The sequence below is a fragment of the Ambystoma mexicanum genome, chromosome 2q, assembly GCF_040938575.1.
Source record: "Ambystoma mexicanum isolate Mex_15411 chromosome 2q, UKY_AmexF1_1, whole genome shotgun sequence".
Classification (NCBI taxonomy): domain Eukaryota; kingdom Metazoa; phylum Chordata; class Amphibia; order Caudata; family Ambystomatidae; genus Ambystoma; species Ambystoma mexicanum.
Window position 1 is genome coordinate 351,406,900 of NC_090924.1, and position 17,565 is coordinate 351,424,464.

The 17,565-nt window shown below is 48.8% G+C and overlaps 1 protein-coding gene across 1 annotated transcript in view; it reads left to right on the plus strand.

Annotated features, from left to right (window-relative positions):
- Positions 1-17,565, plus strand: part of PRKCB (protein kinase C beta) — a 1,331,636-nt gene that overhangs the window by 696,862 nt on the left and 617,209 nt on the right. The window contains exon 4 of the mRNA XM_069647368.1: positions 506-617. Coding sequence (XP_069503469.1) covers positions 506-617 — 112 coding nt within the window. The remainder of the gene's footprint in view (positions 1-505; positions 618-17,565) is intronic.

Here is a 17,565-nt window from a genome sequence, read left to right on the forward strand (position 1 = left end):
ATACCAGAGGGGACGGCTTCTGATTTCCTTCGCCAAACCTTTCACCCGCCCACCCTACGCCCCGACCAAGGAGAGGCTTTCACTATTCCTGAAACAACATTAGCGCCACCTAATAGCCAAAACTAAAAAGGATGTTGATGTAGCGGTAACAGGCAAGCCCCACCACTGTTTCACCGCAGCATCCCCTCTCACTGCCCCAATAGCGTAATTTTAATATTTCACACTCTTGCCTCTGTACTTGATATTTTGAATTATTTATTTGTGCCATCTGTATTATTAACCCATTATATGTCCAGTCCCTTTTTTGATCTATTCAGTTGTGCATTTTTTAATCTTTGTGTTCTCTTTGTATTGTGAACGTATTGTTGGGCCTGCTGTTGGTTGCGTGTTGGTCGGTTTGGCATCCGCGCCGGTCGGCTTCCCAGTGTATATAGCAGGATGGAGTCGTGGAGCTCTTATGCCGAGGTGTGTCTCTGAGGCTTTTTTCGTTTTTGTCTCCTCTTAGGATCCGCGGAGTAAACACAAGTTCAAAGTCCACACATATTCCAGCCCCACGTTCTGCGACCACTGCGGGTCCCTGCTCTATGGACTCATCCACCAAGGGATGAAATGTGAAAGTAAGTGGCACTCTTGGATGTCGGCGATGGGGGGGTGGAGGAGAGGGGGCTGGAGGAGGGGGGGCGGCATCCATGTGGTAGCTTTCTGCCATCACTGCTGGATTGGGCCCAGGCTCTGAAGTATTTAATTTAATGTATTTATTGTGCATTTGTAAGCCGCTTATACATCAAGCAAATTGTGTTTCAAGGTGCCCACAGGGCAACGGCGAGGGAGCATGGGAGCGAAAGGCAAATATGACAACAATGAAGAGAAAGAAAGAGACGGTCCTACTAGGCCATGTGAACATTCAGAGCGTGAAAGTGCAGAGAGAAAGAAGGGACGAGGGAGGTTGGGCGAGTGCTACGAGTTCCACTGAGGAAAGTGCTAGCAACTGATAAGTGCCTGGCAGAGATCACTTGGTGAGAGTGGTCAACTGCCACTGCTATAAGTGCATTACTCATAGATAGCACAGGCAGTGGGCGTCCAAAGGCAAGTGCTGGGAGTTGTTGGAGGCTGAAGGTGATCGGGAGGGGGTGGAAGAACAGGACACATAAGGCCCTGCTCACCAATCCCAGCTACTGTGGGGTTTAGCAAGGGGAGATAGATGGGGAAGGAGGAGGTTTCAGAATTTGAGGAGATCCGGCTCAAGACAGAGAGGAAGGGGGAGGCTGTTCCAGAGGAGGCAGCCAGCCGAGGAAAGAGATTGGCCACCAGCTCGCTGTTTGGAGAAGAGCTTGACACACAGAGAGTTGGCGCCAGAGGAGCGTAAAGATCTGGAGGGAGAGTATATGGTGAGAGCCCATTGTAGATAGCGTGGTCCCCGGCCCCAGACAGCCTTATGGATGATGGTAGTCACCATGAGCAGCAAAATGTCTCAGAGAATGAGGAACTGCCGAAAGAAGAGATGGGTTTGGGGGTACAGGCATTGTGGACTTTTACTTTGGGGGTTTTGGCAGTGACCATGCTATAAGAGGGATCAGAACTCGAGGGGCGCTCCAACAAGTGCAATGGCTTACGTGATGGGTGTGTCCTAAACAGTACAAGGCATGTACAAAAAACAAAAACAAATGTACAGTAAATTACAGAAATCAACAGATGTTTTTGAGGTTTTGATCATTGTTTTACTTTGTAATTTAGTGTATTTTTCAAGGAATTGGAATAATGTGTTATCAAGATGAACCGTGCAGATTTGTATTAAACATAAACCAACACATGAGTTTGTGAGTTAATACCTTCTATACACGTCTGTTAGATATTAACTCTGAAGATTCTGAGCCTCATTACGAGTATGGCAGTAATTCTGTGGTAAATCCGTGGAAAACGAATTACCGTGACCGCCACTTGGTCAGGCGAAATTTCCATCTGATTACAAGTGGTGGAAGTGGTGTAAATCATCTCCATTTATTTTGGGTCCATTGGACCCTAAACTATATTGAAAGGTTAAAATGATGGAATAAAATGATTTGATTTGCTCAAGACATTAAATATGTACAAGTGCTTCAAGAATTGATGAACAATGTGAATAGAGGTGAAATAAATGTAATTTATGTTGAGTATATGTCCAGCAGCAGCCCCTTGTGGTGTGCTGGTGCGGCAGCCCCAGCTCCTGTTTGTGTAGGGCAGTACCCCTTTGGTGCCCAGTCTGCCGATGTATTGCCAGGGAGAGCAAAGGTGTTGCAGTGGCCATGGGTGGAGAAAAGTCACCACTAAAACTTTCTTCGAAGTGCTTCAGAAGATGTGTAAAAGCCCCCATGTCATCAGTTGGAGCCAGTAGGCACCATGTGGAAATAGTGAGATGTTTGCCTCGCCTTAGCAAAGCACTAAAAGGTGCGGACAATAATTGGAGTGCACATATTGAAGGAGGGTGTCTCAGAAATGACCACTTATGGCGCAAAGGTGGACCTGCCCTTGCTACACAAGGCTGCCGTGTGGGCTTGGCAAGGGTGCATGGCACTGCTCATGGACGGTGGGGGTGCCAGGGATATGATTGCCACCTGCAAGTGAGATGCACGTGGCTTCCAAGTGAACCTCGACTGGAGAGACTGGTCCTCATTATAATCTTGCTGCAAGTTCCAGCAAGCCAGTTACAACTGGTATTCGCTGGATCTATTTGTTGGCATGTTGGATTCTGGGTCAGTGTCTGCCCTCCATGGAAACAGAGTTGCTTTCAATCGCACCTTGGAACCGGCTATTTTTGTATAATGGGCTCTGATCATTTTAATGTATTGACATTTCTACATTGAACGTGTTTTTTGGGTGTCTCGTTTGCAGTCATAATAACAACGAACACCCGGGTTCTTGCCGCCATTAACTCAAATAATAGATCTTGCACCTTCTGTGGCGCGATAGGACAGTAACAAAAACAGTAAGGAAGCCACAGCCTTACCAAACCCTGTAACCAGTGCTTTAAGTGGGCTGGGGCTTGCCGGGGCCCAACACAACATTGGCGGGATGCCCCCGCCCCACAAGCCACGCCCCAGATGATGGCCCACCCTCGATTTTTTACTCCACTTAAAGCCCTGCCTGTGACCGACTTGGTTGCACCCACGGCCACCCTTGAGACTAACCTTGACTTACTACCACAGTTTAGGACTGTAAAAGGCAGAGCCCCATGTATCCTAGCATGTGCACTGCACTGCTGGACCTGCGCCTTACAGAGGGGAATGAATGTGCGTGTTGCAAGGCCAGCCAGCCGCAGCTACACCTATCTTTCATGCAGAGCACAGCGAGCGAATTCATGAGCGAGGCTCTCCTGCCCTCTGGTGGTCATTGAGCGGACGCGTCCGATTTTGCAATATCCCCCTAATGTCTCTTCTTGAGAGAGTCACAGCAGTAAACAAAAAAAAACATGGGCCCGATTCATCGAATTACGTTTCTGGAAAACCACCAACTACGTGAGCAACTCACATTTTCTTTGACTGAAATACAATGCGATGGATATTCTGTCAAACGAAAGTGTATTTCACTCCGTAGGACACCCCTGCTGGCTGGTCCCTCCTAAATCTGGTGTGTTTCAGCACCCTTCTGCCAGCCGATTAGACATTCCACATCTGTAGCAGTTTGTTGGTGCCTGGTATGAACACATGTTGGCACAGATGCAGCTGGTAGCCTGCCAGTGCCCCAGGTGGCAGAAGGGGACATTTCACAATATCCGAAAGAGCGCCTCTCTATTTGGAGACCTTTCTTGCCTCGACCTTTAAGTGGGTACACATATAGACCTTTAAAAAACCTGTCTATATTGTCCTTCTTATCATTAACTGCCACGCGCATGGAGTCTCTCTTTAAAAGGGCAGGTTAATATTACTTAATTTCGTCACTTTTATCTTATAGTGCTTCATGCAAGAATCCTACATCTATGAGTTGTTGCAACATGCGCTATTCTAGTAGTTCCCAGTTTCGGGGTCATCTTTGTCGCTGCCTCCAGGGATGCAGGACTAATTTGGACGTGCTCCTACTGATGCTTGGCTCCATATGAATCTGGGTGTGAGCGCGCATCTCACCGGCGTGGTTGGGAGAATGAAGATTCCCCCTGCTAACAGCGCAGGGAGCTCTTGATTCTATTAAAGACAAGGAGACGAGCATTAAGCTTCATCTTCTTTATTCTCTACTCTCCAGCAGTTTCAACAAATATAACTTTGTAAACTTTCAATCTAAACATTTTTTAAAAAATGTTTTAAACAAACTTCAAATCCCATCAATCCTGTAGTCTCCTAGCCTCTGGCCATGTGACCTAGTCCTTCCTGTTCCTCTGTCCTTCCTCTTCTTTGACTGCTTGAACTTGTCCTTTCTCTTTAACTGTGCATTCACCTGTTGAACTTGTGCTGAACTTCCTGCTTTGTACCAGTTCGATCTCTCACATACGAGCTCTCAAAGCTGTTCTAGGCGACCTGCTCTGATTCAGGCTTTCAGCTGTTCTTTTGGTCATCCCCTAAAGTCAATAGGAAACAAAATGGTATACCTTAGGGTGGGAATACACACCCTATTCTGGAAGAAATAGCCATGTTAATTATCAACAGTACTTCACCACATGTATTTCATCATTGCATTCATTGTGTATTCGGGATGGGAATTTAATGCTCGCCTCCTTGTCTTTAATAGAATCAAGAGCTCCCTGCGCTATTAGCAGGGGGAATCTTCATTCTATGTCAAGACGGAGGCGAGCATTAAGCTTGTTCAAAGCTTCTTACTACTACTCCCGCCATTGCATTAATAGGTCGGTAGTAAAACGTTCTGAATGTCGTATCACTAGCCCAGTCTGCAGCTTTCATGATGTCTTGTAATGTTGCGCCTAGTCCTAGTGCTTTTGAGGCCATCGCTCCTCTTACTGAGTGTGCCCCGAATCTTGTCATGTCTACGCCTGCTAAACTCATAATGTTTCTGACCCACCGCGCTATGGTGGCTATTGCTACTCCTCTGTGTGGCTTTCTGCGCGCAATTAATAATTGAGTCGGGCCAGTCCGCAAATAGTTTCAATACTATTGCTACGTCCCATAAAGATTTATATTTCGGCTGCGGCGGTTTCCTGAATCTTATTCCTCTTAGTAGCCAAATTACTGCTACGTTCTCTCCCACCAGTACTCCTTCCACGGGTAGGTGACGTGCTGATATCGCAGATCTGTATACACCTATTGTTCTGTAAATTCAAGATCTCAACTAGAGGGGCAGAAACGGGATGAATATTTCTCCTTCTGCACCATGTCGACCACTTGTTCCAAGCTGTGTCGTAGCTCCATCGAGTTGATGGAGCCCATGACTCTGCGATGACACTTGCAGCTTGTGACGAAATGCCCGGGAGATTCCAGCGTCTCCTGCTATCCTGCACGCCATGAATGGCAGTGTCCCCTTCACTCTCAGAGGGTGAGATGACCCAGCTGGGTCCGTGAGGAGGTGTTCTCCTTGGGGCAATATTCTCGGGTAATCTACCATGAGTGCTGGGAAACATACTTGGGATTTCCAGATCGGAGCTACCACTATCAGGTCTGCTGTCTCTCTGCGTACCTTTGCTAGTAACCGGTTCATCATTATGAATGGGGGAAAAGCGTAAAGCGTGTGCTCCCTCCAATCTTGTAGGAAAGCGTCCACTCCGGCTGCCGCTGGGTCCAATCTCCAACTGAAGAACCTCTCTTTCTGAGCGTTCAGCCTGGACGCAAACAGATCTGTGTATATTGGGCCCCAGATCTTTTCCAGTTTCTGAACAATCGTCCGGTCCAGAATCCAGTCGCTGGAGTCTGAGAGATGTCTGGAGTTCCAGTCCGCTACTACATTCAACGAACCTGGTAAGTATTCGGCTACCACCGAGATCCCTGATTCTAGGCAGGAATGCCATAAATCCTTGGCTATTTCCGCCAGCAATTTGGACCTTGTCCCTCTTAAATGGTTGATGTATTTGACTGCCGAAATGTCAATTTTTAGCAGGATACAGGAGTTCACTTTCCCTTTCGTAAATGCCCTGATCGCAAAGCAACCGGCTAGTAACTCTAGACAGTTTATGTGTAATTGGAGTTCCGATGCGCTCCATCTCCCTCCTGTCTGGAGATCCCCACACCGGGCTCCCCAGCCTGCTCTGCTGCCATCTGATTCTATTATCAGGTCTGGGCGGTCGCCGAAGATGGCTCTGCCACTCCAGGCCTCCATGTTCGCTAACCACCATTCCAACTCTGTCCTGGACTCTTGATCTAAGAGTACTAGTTGGTGGTAGTGTAGGCCTTGCTGAAGATGCCGTATCTTCAGCCTCTGAAGGGCTCGGTAGTGTAATGGCCCTGGGAAGATTGCTTGTATTGATGCCGCTAGTATGCTTACTACTCTCGCTATAGTGCGGAGTGATATGCTCGTTTTGCTGAGACATGCTCTTATTTCTCTCTTTATGTCTCTGATCTTTTTGTTTGGGAGTTCCAGTGTCACCGACCTGGTGTTTATAATAAACCCCAGGAATTCTATCCTCCTCGCCGGAACCATCTCCGACTTCTCCCAGTTCACTAGGAAACCTAACGAAGTTAAGAGGTGTACTACCCAGTCGGTCTGGTAGACTAGAGTCTCTCTGCTGTCGGCCATCAGTAGGATGTTGTCTAGATATATAATCATGCAAATTCCTTTCCCTCTGATTGCTGCGGTTACCGGCTTCATCACTTTCGTGAATGCCCACGGTGCCGAGGAGAGCCCCAAAGGCATCGTTGCGAACTGCCATAATTGCCCGTCCCAGTCGAATGCTAGGAATGGACGGAAATCCTTCTGTACAGGAATCGTAAGATAGGCGTCTTTCAAGTCTATCCTCACCAGCCAGTCGTTCTGTCTGAGCGTATCCCTGAGCTGGTGGATTCCTTCCATTTTGAAGTGGTTGTAGGTCACCCAGCTGTTCATGTGCCTTAGATTTATCACTGGTCTCACTTTGTCTTTTCGGTGAACCAGGAACATGTTGCTCACAAATCTTGGCGGCGCTATGCATGGTTCGATCGCCCGTTTCTCTGCTAGGCTTCGCAATTCCGAGTCTAGCAGCTCTTTCTCGGTCAGCGTCGTGACTACGGGGCGTGGCGCTTGGTCCTGAACGGGGGTTTCTGTGAATTCTATACACATGCCTTTCACTGTTTGAAGGACCCAAGCGTCGCTGGAAAGCGAGCGCCAGTTTTCCCAGAATACAGCTGTTCTCCCCCCTACTGGTGGATATGTAACATTTCTCACCTGTTTTGTCCTCTTCCCTGTCCTCTGCTTCGTCTTCCTCTAGGGAAGCGGCCTCTTGGGGGAAAGAAGGTATCAGGCTGCCTGGATTCCCAGTATTGGTTTCTGTTGTACTGAGGCCTTCTGGATGTTTGGTATCGACCGGTCGAGTGACCTCTGTAGCGACCGGTCCCGCCAAAAACTCTCCCTGGGAACATTTTCTTCATCGAAGCCTGTCCTTTCTCCAGGGAGGTGTAGGTCCCTACGAACCTCCCCATCTCCTTACCAAAAGTCTCTCCGAACAATAGGCTCTGCCCTGCCTCGCCGGCTTCGTATGATGACAGATCTCCTAGTTTCCGGTCGATTTTCAAAAGGAGGCCTCTCCTGCCCTCTGATGAAATCACGCAGTTCGCGTTTCCTAGTATGCATATGGCCCGTTGGGCCCAGTTCGCTAGCACTCCTGGGTCTACCTCCTCGCCCGTATCTCTGGCTTGTTCGGCTAGGTCCATTATTTTAGCTAGCGGACCTGCCAGGTCGAGGAGTTTTCCTTGGCAGCTTCTCCAGGAGCGGTCTATGCCATTCCTCGGGTCTCTGTTTGATTTGGAGACGAACAACAACATTTTAGGGTGCAATTCCGGGGCTTCCGCGACTTTGCCCGGCAGGTCTGGTCTTGGACATTCAGCCCTCAGTCTTTGTCTGACCTCTTTTTCGAGAGCTTTCCTCAATCGCTGCGTCATGTAATTCGCCACTCTCGGCGATGGCACCCACTCTGAGGATCTCGGATTTCTGATTTCTTCCAGCTGGAACATGTCCGCCGTTTCGTCCTCTTCTAGGTGGTGGAGTTTTCGTTGCCTTTTCTTAGGCGGAGGTTGGCACCCCTCATCCCCTTCGTTATCTGCATCCGCTTGAGTGGATGTGGGGGAAATCGGCGGTTCCTCGTCTGGGAAGCCTTCTGGGGGTTCCTCCTCTGTACAACCCATATTGTCATCCCCTGGGTAGGGGGTCCGGAGACTCGGCACCTGGGAATCTTTCATGAACGCTTCCTTTAGTCTGAAGAACGTGTCCGTAGCCTCTGGGGCTCCTGTACTCGCCCCTGTCGGTTGGCCCGAGGGGTCAGAAGAGTCTTTGCTCTTCTGGGCCCTGTTACACTCCTTAGGGTCATTAAACGTTGCCCTTGTGGACGCGCTTTCTTCCTGCTTGGTGCGTTCTTCCTTCTGGCTCAGGAATAGTTCTATGGTATCTAGCCTTTCTTGTAAAGGTCGCAGTCCTTGGGCCACTGCCTCTGTCAGTGAATCTCCCAGCACTTCTTTGAAGATATAGGCTAGGTCTTCTTGGTAGACTGCCTCCTGCTCCTCTTCGCTCCACTCGAAGTTCGGCATTGTGCTGGCCGGTGCCTGAATCAATACCTGTCTAGGTGTAGTGGCGCGTCCACGGATTCACTTTGCTCCAGGCTGCACCTTGGTAATACTCTATAATCGAGCGTCTCTGCTGTCTAAAGACACGCCCCTGCGTAGGAGGCATTCGCTATTGGTGCATTCGCTGCGCGTGGCCGTTTCTGCTCGGCTCGCGGGAAGTTTCTCGCCTGCGTAGAACTCCGCCCTTCCAAGCGTTGGGGCTGCGAACTCGCGCTCTGCTATGGGGTACGGCAGGCTCCTGAGGTGTCGTGCATTATGACACGGGGCCTCCAAATCCCTTTTAAACACTAAAACACTAATTCTCGCGCGCTCTACTATACATGTTTATTCTATTATTGTCCATGGTGTACAATTCTAATTACGTTAATGACATTAAACACGTTTTGTCAAGCGAATATTACAGAGCTAAGATAAAGAGGTACTTATTTTGTGGAGAGCAGGAAAAGAAGAGGAAGGACAGAGGAACAGGAAGGACTAGGTCACATGGCCCGAGGCTAGGGGACTACAGGATTGATGGGATTTGAAGTTTGTTTTTAAAAAAAAAATGTTTAAATTGAAAGTTTACAAAGTTATATTTGTTGAAATTGCTGGAGAGTAGAGAATAAAGAAGATGAAGCTTAATGCTCGCCTCCGTCTTGACATAGAACCGCCCTCCTTTCCCCGGTTTATAGAGTCTAAGCATGGACATGAAAAGTCCCAGAAAGGACCAACTGGTTAGCCTCTCTCTCCACCTCTTTGCCAAGGTGAGAGTGTTCTTCCTCAGCAGGGAGCGGGATTGGACACCCCGCTCTTGCCGTTTGAATAGCTTGAAATCCAGGGACGGACAAGCTCGTTCCGACTACGCACCTCTGACGTCATTCCTCTTGTGTCCAAGTTCCTTCATTGACATGTCTCTGACCTGTGAATTCTCAGTCCTGTCTACTACACTGGGGACTTGAAATGGACTCCTTTACACATGCCCCTGCCACATCTCCACCCTGGCCATGTCTTTCCCCTTCATGTATGGCTCGCTACACCGGACAAGGTGCTCCAAATGTCCTCCCCGGCCTCCACTGAAGGTTCTCTGTGCTCGATCTTTCAAATTCTACTTACCATCACATAATAAGTATGCCAACAAAGCCCTCCACACATGACAATTAAACGCCCTCTCCCAGCACACATCAACAGACCTTTAATACGTCACGTCCTGTCTACTACTGACACCTTTTAAACAAAAGAAGGGGCAGGGCGCACCAAAGGTAGCCCAGCTCACAGCCAGCAAGCAGCCTTTTCATTCAAGGAGCCACGTGGTGTAATGCGTTGCCATGGGCTCCTTGAATGAAAGTGCAGCCTACTGCTGATGGCTCTGTACTCTGAAATAGGAGGAAGGCTGGACTGCCCAGCTCTCCTTTTGTTTCAGAGTAAATAGCCACCAGCCAGCGCGAGGAGCCCAGGGGCTCCATGCTGGGTGATGGCTATTTACTAGCCCTTCTCCTGTTTCAGAGTACAGAGCCATCAGGCAACCCACACTGCACTGTTACACCTTCTGCTTGCAGGTGTCTGCACTTCGGTTTAGAAAAAAGAAAAGGTGGTGCCTTTTCTTTTCTTGTAAACCGAAAAGTGCTGACACCTGCAGGCAGCCCTTGTAACCGTGCAGCCGCTACATGGGCTGCCTCAGGTGTCAGCATGGCTGGGGCTAGTCATGGGTGGGCCCCGGCAGGGCAGCCTTTTCTCGAGACTGCCAGGACTTGGCCCGGCTAGCCCCAGCCCACCTAAAGCACGGCCTCTCCAACAGATTTATCTAACACAGTCACAATCTTTACTATGTCACACTACAGACACACAAGGCTGCCCTCTCATGCTAATATCTCAAGTGCTGTCAACACAAAACACCTAGAGACAGACGTGCACTCAGTACCCGGGTACGTCTTCACAGCATGCGTCGGCACAACACTAACGCTATCTTAAATGTTCTCTCTGTCCCCACTAAGCAAATCCAGACCCCTCTTTTCAGGTCCCATGGCACCAAAAGAGTATGTACATGGCAGCGGAGTGCAGTAACATACCCAAAGAACAATGATATCGTGTTGCATATATTTATATATTTCTCTCTGTATTTTGGATTCAAGAGGATCGGGAGGATTTGCTGTGGCAGGTTTGGTTGATTTAATCAAATATATTTTAACAAATTCTGCAGCAAATATATGCGGGGTGCGTTTAGGTGAATAAATAATCTAGTGGAATTATGGAGGGGGCTGCGGGAGGTCTCCCTCCCCCCGCATTAATTTGCTGCTAAATCTACCACCATTGTTGTCGTTGATGATGAAATCGAAATCAATAAAATCTTTTTGACAAAATCAGATCGAACCGGATTTAAGTCAGTTTGTCTCAGAATGTATTTGTTTATGTCAAGGTTTTGTTGTAACTTGGTCCGCACAAAAGCCTGGGCACTGGATCACTGCTAAAATGAGAACACAAGATAGGAACACAAAGCAGGGGAAGGACTCTGTTTATTTTAGGTCAACAACTGTGGGCAAGAGGGTGTGGGGTCCGGGTTCATGGACGTGCTGCCTGGGAGCTTCAGGAGCCTGTTAAGTATGTTTTTAAAACGGCTTAGTCTTAGGCGTTACAAATGTTTTTTGAAAAGGTGTTTCATCCCAGAGATGCTTCTGTATAGAAAGAGTGGGATAATGATTTTGCTTTTATGGGGAGGGGGAATTAAGGTGGGGAGTCCGTTCATGCAGGGTCTTCAAGTTCGATACACTTCAGAACTATATATGGTGACGTGACCTGCGGCATGGACGGACAGTGTTCAGGGTCTGAAGGAGCACTGAACTTGTTTGTTGCTGGCTAGCAGATGGCTTTCAAGGGGATCTAAAGTGGGCCGAGAGGGTGTTGCAGAAAAAGATGCATAGAAACATTCAAAAAAGGCTGCTCCGTCCTGCTGGATAGCTCTTCAAGGTCTGCGGCCACTCCATCTTTGTAGATATTCTGCTTTTGGATGACGTCATTTAAGAAAAGACTAGCCTTGTCAGGCCGCAACACCCGACTGTAAACAATTATATTTTCTTTGTGTCTAGGTAGAGTTTTTGGGGTGTGTCTGGGCTGAAGATAAAGTTCAGGTTGAAATTGATTTCAGGTGAACTGGTAAATTCACCCTTCACTCTAAGGATAAAAGACATAGATTGATCCTGTCTGCATAGTTATGCGCAGGCATAAACATGTTTCAGCTTCTGACCTATTCCCGGATCCTAGGCTAAGGATTGCAAACCCGGTGCCCCAAGAGCAGCAGCAAGGGTAGACTTGGATTTGTCCATGCTTGGTTTTCCCTCCGATCGCCAGAAGTGCTGCCTTCTGTGGAAGCAGGTGCCAAGCTTGAAGCCTTCTCTTCCAAGAGTTTGGGAACAGAATATTAAGCATACTAGCAATCCAATACAATTACAAAGATTGATTAGATGGTAAATTAAAAGAGGACATCAGCATTGAAAAATATATTTATTGTAGGGGAGTGAACAGATGCAAAATGTGCAGTGGATCAACAGCATGTCATGCCCCCATGCGATGGAATCATAGTGTGACAGGTTCTAGGTCTTGCTTGAAAGAGTCTCGCTTGGGAGCCAATGTTCAATCTTAAGCCACGACAGAAGAGGAATCTGCCCAGAATCTAGGTCCTTTCCACACCTGATGCTTATTAGAGGCGAAGACCAACTAATGTCCTCAGTGAAGTGTTTAAAACCAAGTTTTCACCTAGTGGGAGGTGCACAGAGCATTTTAAAATATGACACATAGGGTTGAACTTGGCTGGGCTGCTGCTTTGGCTTCCACCAGCCAGAGAGCTGAGGTGTTGTTATAACTTCCAATGGTGCAACCTCGAGGATTGTTCTGTAGTCTGCCTTGATTGGCTGAAAGCCAAGGAGATGATTCCCAATTGGTTTTCTCCAGCTAGTGTTGACAAACCCTTTAAATGTTTTTTCCTACCCAGGAATCAGCAATGCTTCTTTTGTGTTTCATGAAGTTTCCTCTGTCATAGGAGGGTCCTCATTAGAAGCCTGGCGGTCCAGAAATAAGGGTTCCGGTAGCAACATACCGTCATCCTTTCCGGACTGCCAGACTACGGCACTGCCAGCAGCTGCTGGTTCTCACGGCAGGTCTGACCTGCCGGGAGCACCGGCCGCTGCAGGCATGGTTTTCACAGAAGCACCGGCACCGTTAGCAATGGTGCTTCCACGTCCCCATTCCCGTGGAGTTCTATGGGACTCCACTGGAAGGGGTTGTACACTTTCTGCCGCCTGACATCGCAAGCTGCCTCGACTTGCAATGTCCCGGTGGCACGGGGATCTCCGGTGGCGTAACAGTGTGACGAGGTCGGCGGAAACCCGCCAGTAGCACGGGTGAGTTACCACCGACCTTGTAATGAGGCCCATGATTTATGACCATGGCACCTCTGGATGTTGTGCGAAAAGGGGAGATGCGAGTCTAAGCCCCTGGGCATCTCACCACACACTGCACAGCTGCATTTAGTGCAACACCGCCAGCAATGATTTGCTGTCCCTAGCAACCAAGGGAAAGCCTGCTGGACCTAAGAGACCACTGCTTGGATAGTGTCTGGAGAGCACTACTTGCCTTGCTGAAAAGGTCTTCTGCTATTGAAATGCTGCAACAATTGCTCGGCATCTCTTTTTGATGTATTTATCAGGCATGAGTATTTTTACAAGGATCGGGGAAAAGAGCCAGCTATTCCAATTTTAGTAGCATCTATCAGAGGGTTATATTCACCTTGACTGCCAGTTTGTGAGGATGTGGAAAGGGACTTTATGCCTGGCTGCTGTTGAGGAGTGACTGGACTTCATTCACACGCGGCGGAGGCGCTGTGACACACCATGCACTTCCACAAATAACTGGAGGCCCACACGACCCCTGCCGGTCTCAACTGTTACTTTATCAACTGTCTGAACTTCCCCTTCCTCCCGCCTTCCCCGTCACATCCTTTACCTTGGTTCCGTCCCCACCCTAACCCCGCCTTCCACAGAATGGTGTGGATGGGATTGAAACTGAATATGACAACCTTGCCCCTTTTTAATCACTTAGTCTGGTATTAACACATCTTTTCAATTAGTCTTATCGGCTTAGTCTTTGCTCTCACAGGTGGCTTACCCTTGTCAACTCAGGGTTGAGGAAAGGGGACCTGTCTGACGTCCACTCACCATCATCACCTGCGGCCTCACCTCCTAGACTTCCTCATTTCCCCAGTATGGGTCATCGGAATCTTCCCTGATCCATGTGTCCGCACAGTCCTCCTGTTCCTCCTCCGAGGCTTCCCAGGATTCGCTGTGACATTCTTTAAAGTAACACCCATTTCTTGTGATTTCATTTCCTTTCTCACCCGTGCCCGTAATCATAGTGTCTTTCACCTTCGTGACTGTGAGCGGGCTAGGTGTGAAACGGGAGTTTTCCTTCCTTCTTTGAGTCTGGCGTACCAGCACTCTGTCACCTTCCTCGAAGCTCTGTTCTTGGGGCCCTCTCTGCTTATCCGCTAAAATCTTCATTTTCCGCTTATCTTTGCTGTCCCTGGTGTGGACCGTCTCATCCTCCGGTATGGTGTTGCCCTCAGGGGGCCCTTGGGGCAGCCATGTCCATAGTCTGTGGCCAAATAAGAGCTCCGCAGGGCATTTGCCCATGCTGCTGTGTGGAGTGTGGCGGTAATTGCGCAGGAGCTGGTACAGTGTCTGTTCAAACGGTTTGGGGGACAGCTGCGCCACTTGCAGTGCCCTCTTGATGGTCCCCATGAAGCGCTCAGCCATGCCCTTGGCTTGGGGCCAGAGGGGCATCATTTTCTGGTGCTTGAAAACCATGTATTGGGCAAAATTGGCAAAGTGCACACTGGTAAAGGATGGGCCAATGTCAGATTTGATTGTCTGCGGGATACCATAGGTCATGAGTATGCAGTCCAGGACTGGGATGACTGCCGTTGCTGCTCTGGATGGCAATATTTGTACCTCTGGGTACCTTGAGTATTTGTCGATCATGACTAGGGCATACGTGCCATCTCATAGCGGTCCAAAGAAGTCAACTTCCAGTTCCTCCCATACACCACCTGGGAGCTGAGACATCATCAGTGAGTCTGGGGTTGGTGCGATTGTGCTGCAGATGGCATCATTCTTTAAAGTGTCCTTAACTTGTTTGTCTAATCCTGGGAACCATATTTTCTGCGGCAATAGCTTCTTCGTAGAGACTACTCCTCACTGTCCCTTGTGTGCCAAGCCAACCACTTGTTGGCGTATTGACTTGGGCAGAACAATTCAGCAGCCCTTCATGATCCTTTGATCCTCAGTGATGGTGAGTTCATCCTGAACCAGCAACATTGCTTTGATGGCACACTGCAACGTCTCATCTAGGTGTTTGGCTCTTTCCCTTGCATGTCTCATTTTGCCTTGGCTGATGCACTGTGAGAGGATGGCCAGCACTGGGTCACTTGCTGAATCCTGTTGAAGCATCTTCCACTCTAATAGAAACAGTTTTAATTGGTGAATAATGTACTGTAAGTATGTGTCAGCGATTGAATGTTCTGGAAGTGAGGGTCCTGTGGGGTGGCAGATTCTTGTCCTTGCCCGGTCTGTTGCGGATAGAGAATTTGTAGTCCTGGAGACGGAGCCCCCATCTTTCTATCCGCAGTGGCATCCAGGCTTGGGGGTTGCCATAAATGGTGAGAGGGGCTTGATGCTCTGTGACCACTGTAAATGCTTTTCCAAACAGAAATAGGTGCAAGGGCTCGCCTCCCCAGACAACCAGCAGGCTTTCCTTTTCTGACTCTGAATACTTTTGCTTGTTGGCGGAGAGGCTGCAGCTTTCATTTGGCACAACCTTTTTGATGTGTGGGGTCCTGGGGTCACATTGTACATTGTGGCATCCACTGTCATCCACTGTCACTTCCGTGTCTTTGGCAGAGCTGAAGTAGGCCGTGTCTGAGGACGAGGCGATGGGAGTACGAATTTCTGCAGAGGCGGCCTCGCATTCTGATGTCCAGATGAAGCCCAGATACTTCTTAGTCAGTTCCCTGAGTGGGGCACTCACTGCTGCAAAGTTTTCCAGGGAGCAAGAACAATAACTTGCGAGCCCTAGAAATGACCTGAGGTCCGACACATCCATTGGGCGGGGGGCTTCTTGTATTGCTTTGACCTTCTCTTGGGCCAGACGCATGCCCTGGTACGGAAATATGTGGCAAAAAAATGTGGGGGTTTGTTTGCCGAATTAGCACTTGCCCTTGTTAAGTGTGACAATGGCTGCATCTAGGGCTGTGCAGACCTTGAGTAGATTGTTGTTGTGTTCCTGGGTTGATTTGCCAAACATCATCGAGGAGGTGGATCATGTCCATTATTCTTGGGACTTGATGTCGCTCAAGCTGGATGGCCATGTTGGGGTGGCGCATATCTACGCAGAGGTGTACGGACCTTCTACCGTTTTCTTGAGGACCAGCACAATTGGGGAGACCCATTGCGTGGGTCTCACCCCGGGCTTGATGATGTGGAGATCCAGTATGCATCTTATCTCTTCCTCCAACTGTTTTTGAATGTTTATTGGTATGCCCCTTTAGTGCTGGGCAATGGGCTTGATTTTCGGATCAATGTGAAACCTCACTTTGCAGTTACATAGTTTGCCAGGACCCTTGAAGAGGTTCGGAAATGCTTTTGTGACGTCCCCTTCTGGGGCCAGATATTTATGAGTCATCCTGTGGTATAGAATATGGACAAGTACCATGTCCTCAACCGTTTTGAAGCTGAGAATGCATCAACAGTTGGCTTCTTTGGAGAGAACATGCAACTGTATGCGGGCTGTGTGCAATTTTTGTGCACAGATTGTTGTAAAAGTACCCTTACATGGCAGGGCGTGTTTGAGCCATAAGTGAAAATGTCAACCTGCGAGGATCACAGTCTTGGTGGGTGTGGGAGGCGATTGTAGGCCTCCTCACTCAGAATATGTACTGTTGCACCTGTGTCAATGAGAAATTCTGTCGGTGTGTTGTGGACTTGGAGGGTTAAGATGGGGTGTTGTTCCTTCGCTGTCTCATTCCCTAGCGCCCACACATACTCTTTTTTCCTTTGGCTGTCTTGTGAGGATGAAGATTCACTCCCAGATGGTGAGTGTACTTCCACGTAGCTAACGTTTCGTCGAGGTTTGTGAGTGAGTATCCTATCAGGAGACTGGAGCGATCTTCTGGGCTGTTGTCGGCTGCTTTTAACTTCTGTGGGACGGTATCTTCTGTATTCGCCACTCGACCTCCTGTCGTGCGATCAGTGATTGGCATGGCGTCTGCTGTTCCTCAGGGAGGCGGCCTGGACAATTGCCACCGGGGCATTCCTGCAAACCGCTCAGAAATGGTCGTCACCCCCCACATGCCTCACACTTCTGGCCCAGAGCCATGCATGTGAACTCATGGGGGAACTCATACCCGCACCTGTAGCAAGATTTCATCGGCTGGTTGGTTTTGTCGGGTAAGGTTGGTGTCAGCTTCTTGATGACTTCCTCACCTCTGGGGTCCGATGAGATATTCACTTGTCCTAGGCTGGCCACCTGTTGTGCGACTGCTGGGTCGGTGCAGGCCATCGCAAAAAGTTTGTCGAGGATCTGCTGTTTCTGGAGCAACTTACTTTTAAATTCTGCACACTCGCACCAAACGATGACTTGGGAGCGTAGTACTTCGTCATTGGAGTAACGATGGAAAGCGCAGTGCTTCATGCGAATGCTGAGCCACATACCATAGTTGTCATTGGTCTCTCTGAATTCCTGCATAGTTTTATGAAAAATATGTCTTTCGTAGTCCACATTGGTATGTGGTGCGAAATAGGTGTCAAGTGCTTCACAAATTTCCCCCACGGCAGTTCGAACTGCTAGGGTGAGTATATTTTGCTTGATTTCTTCATCCATG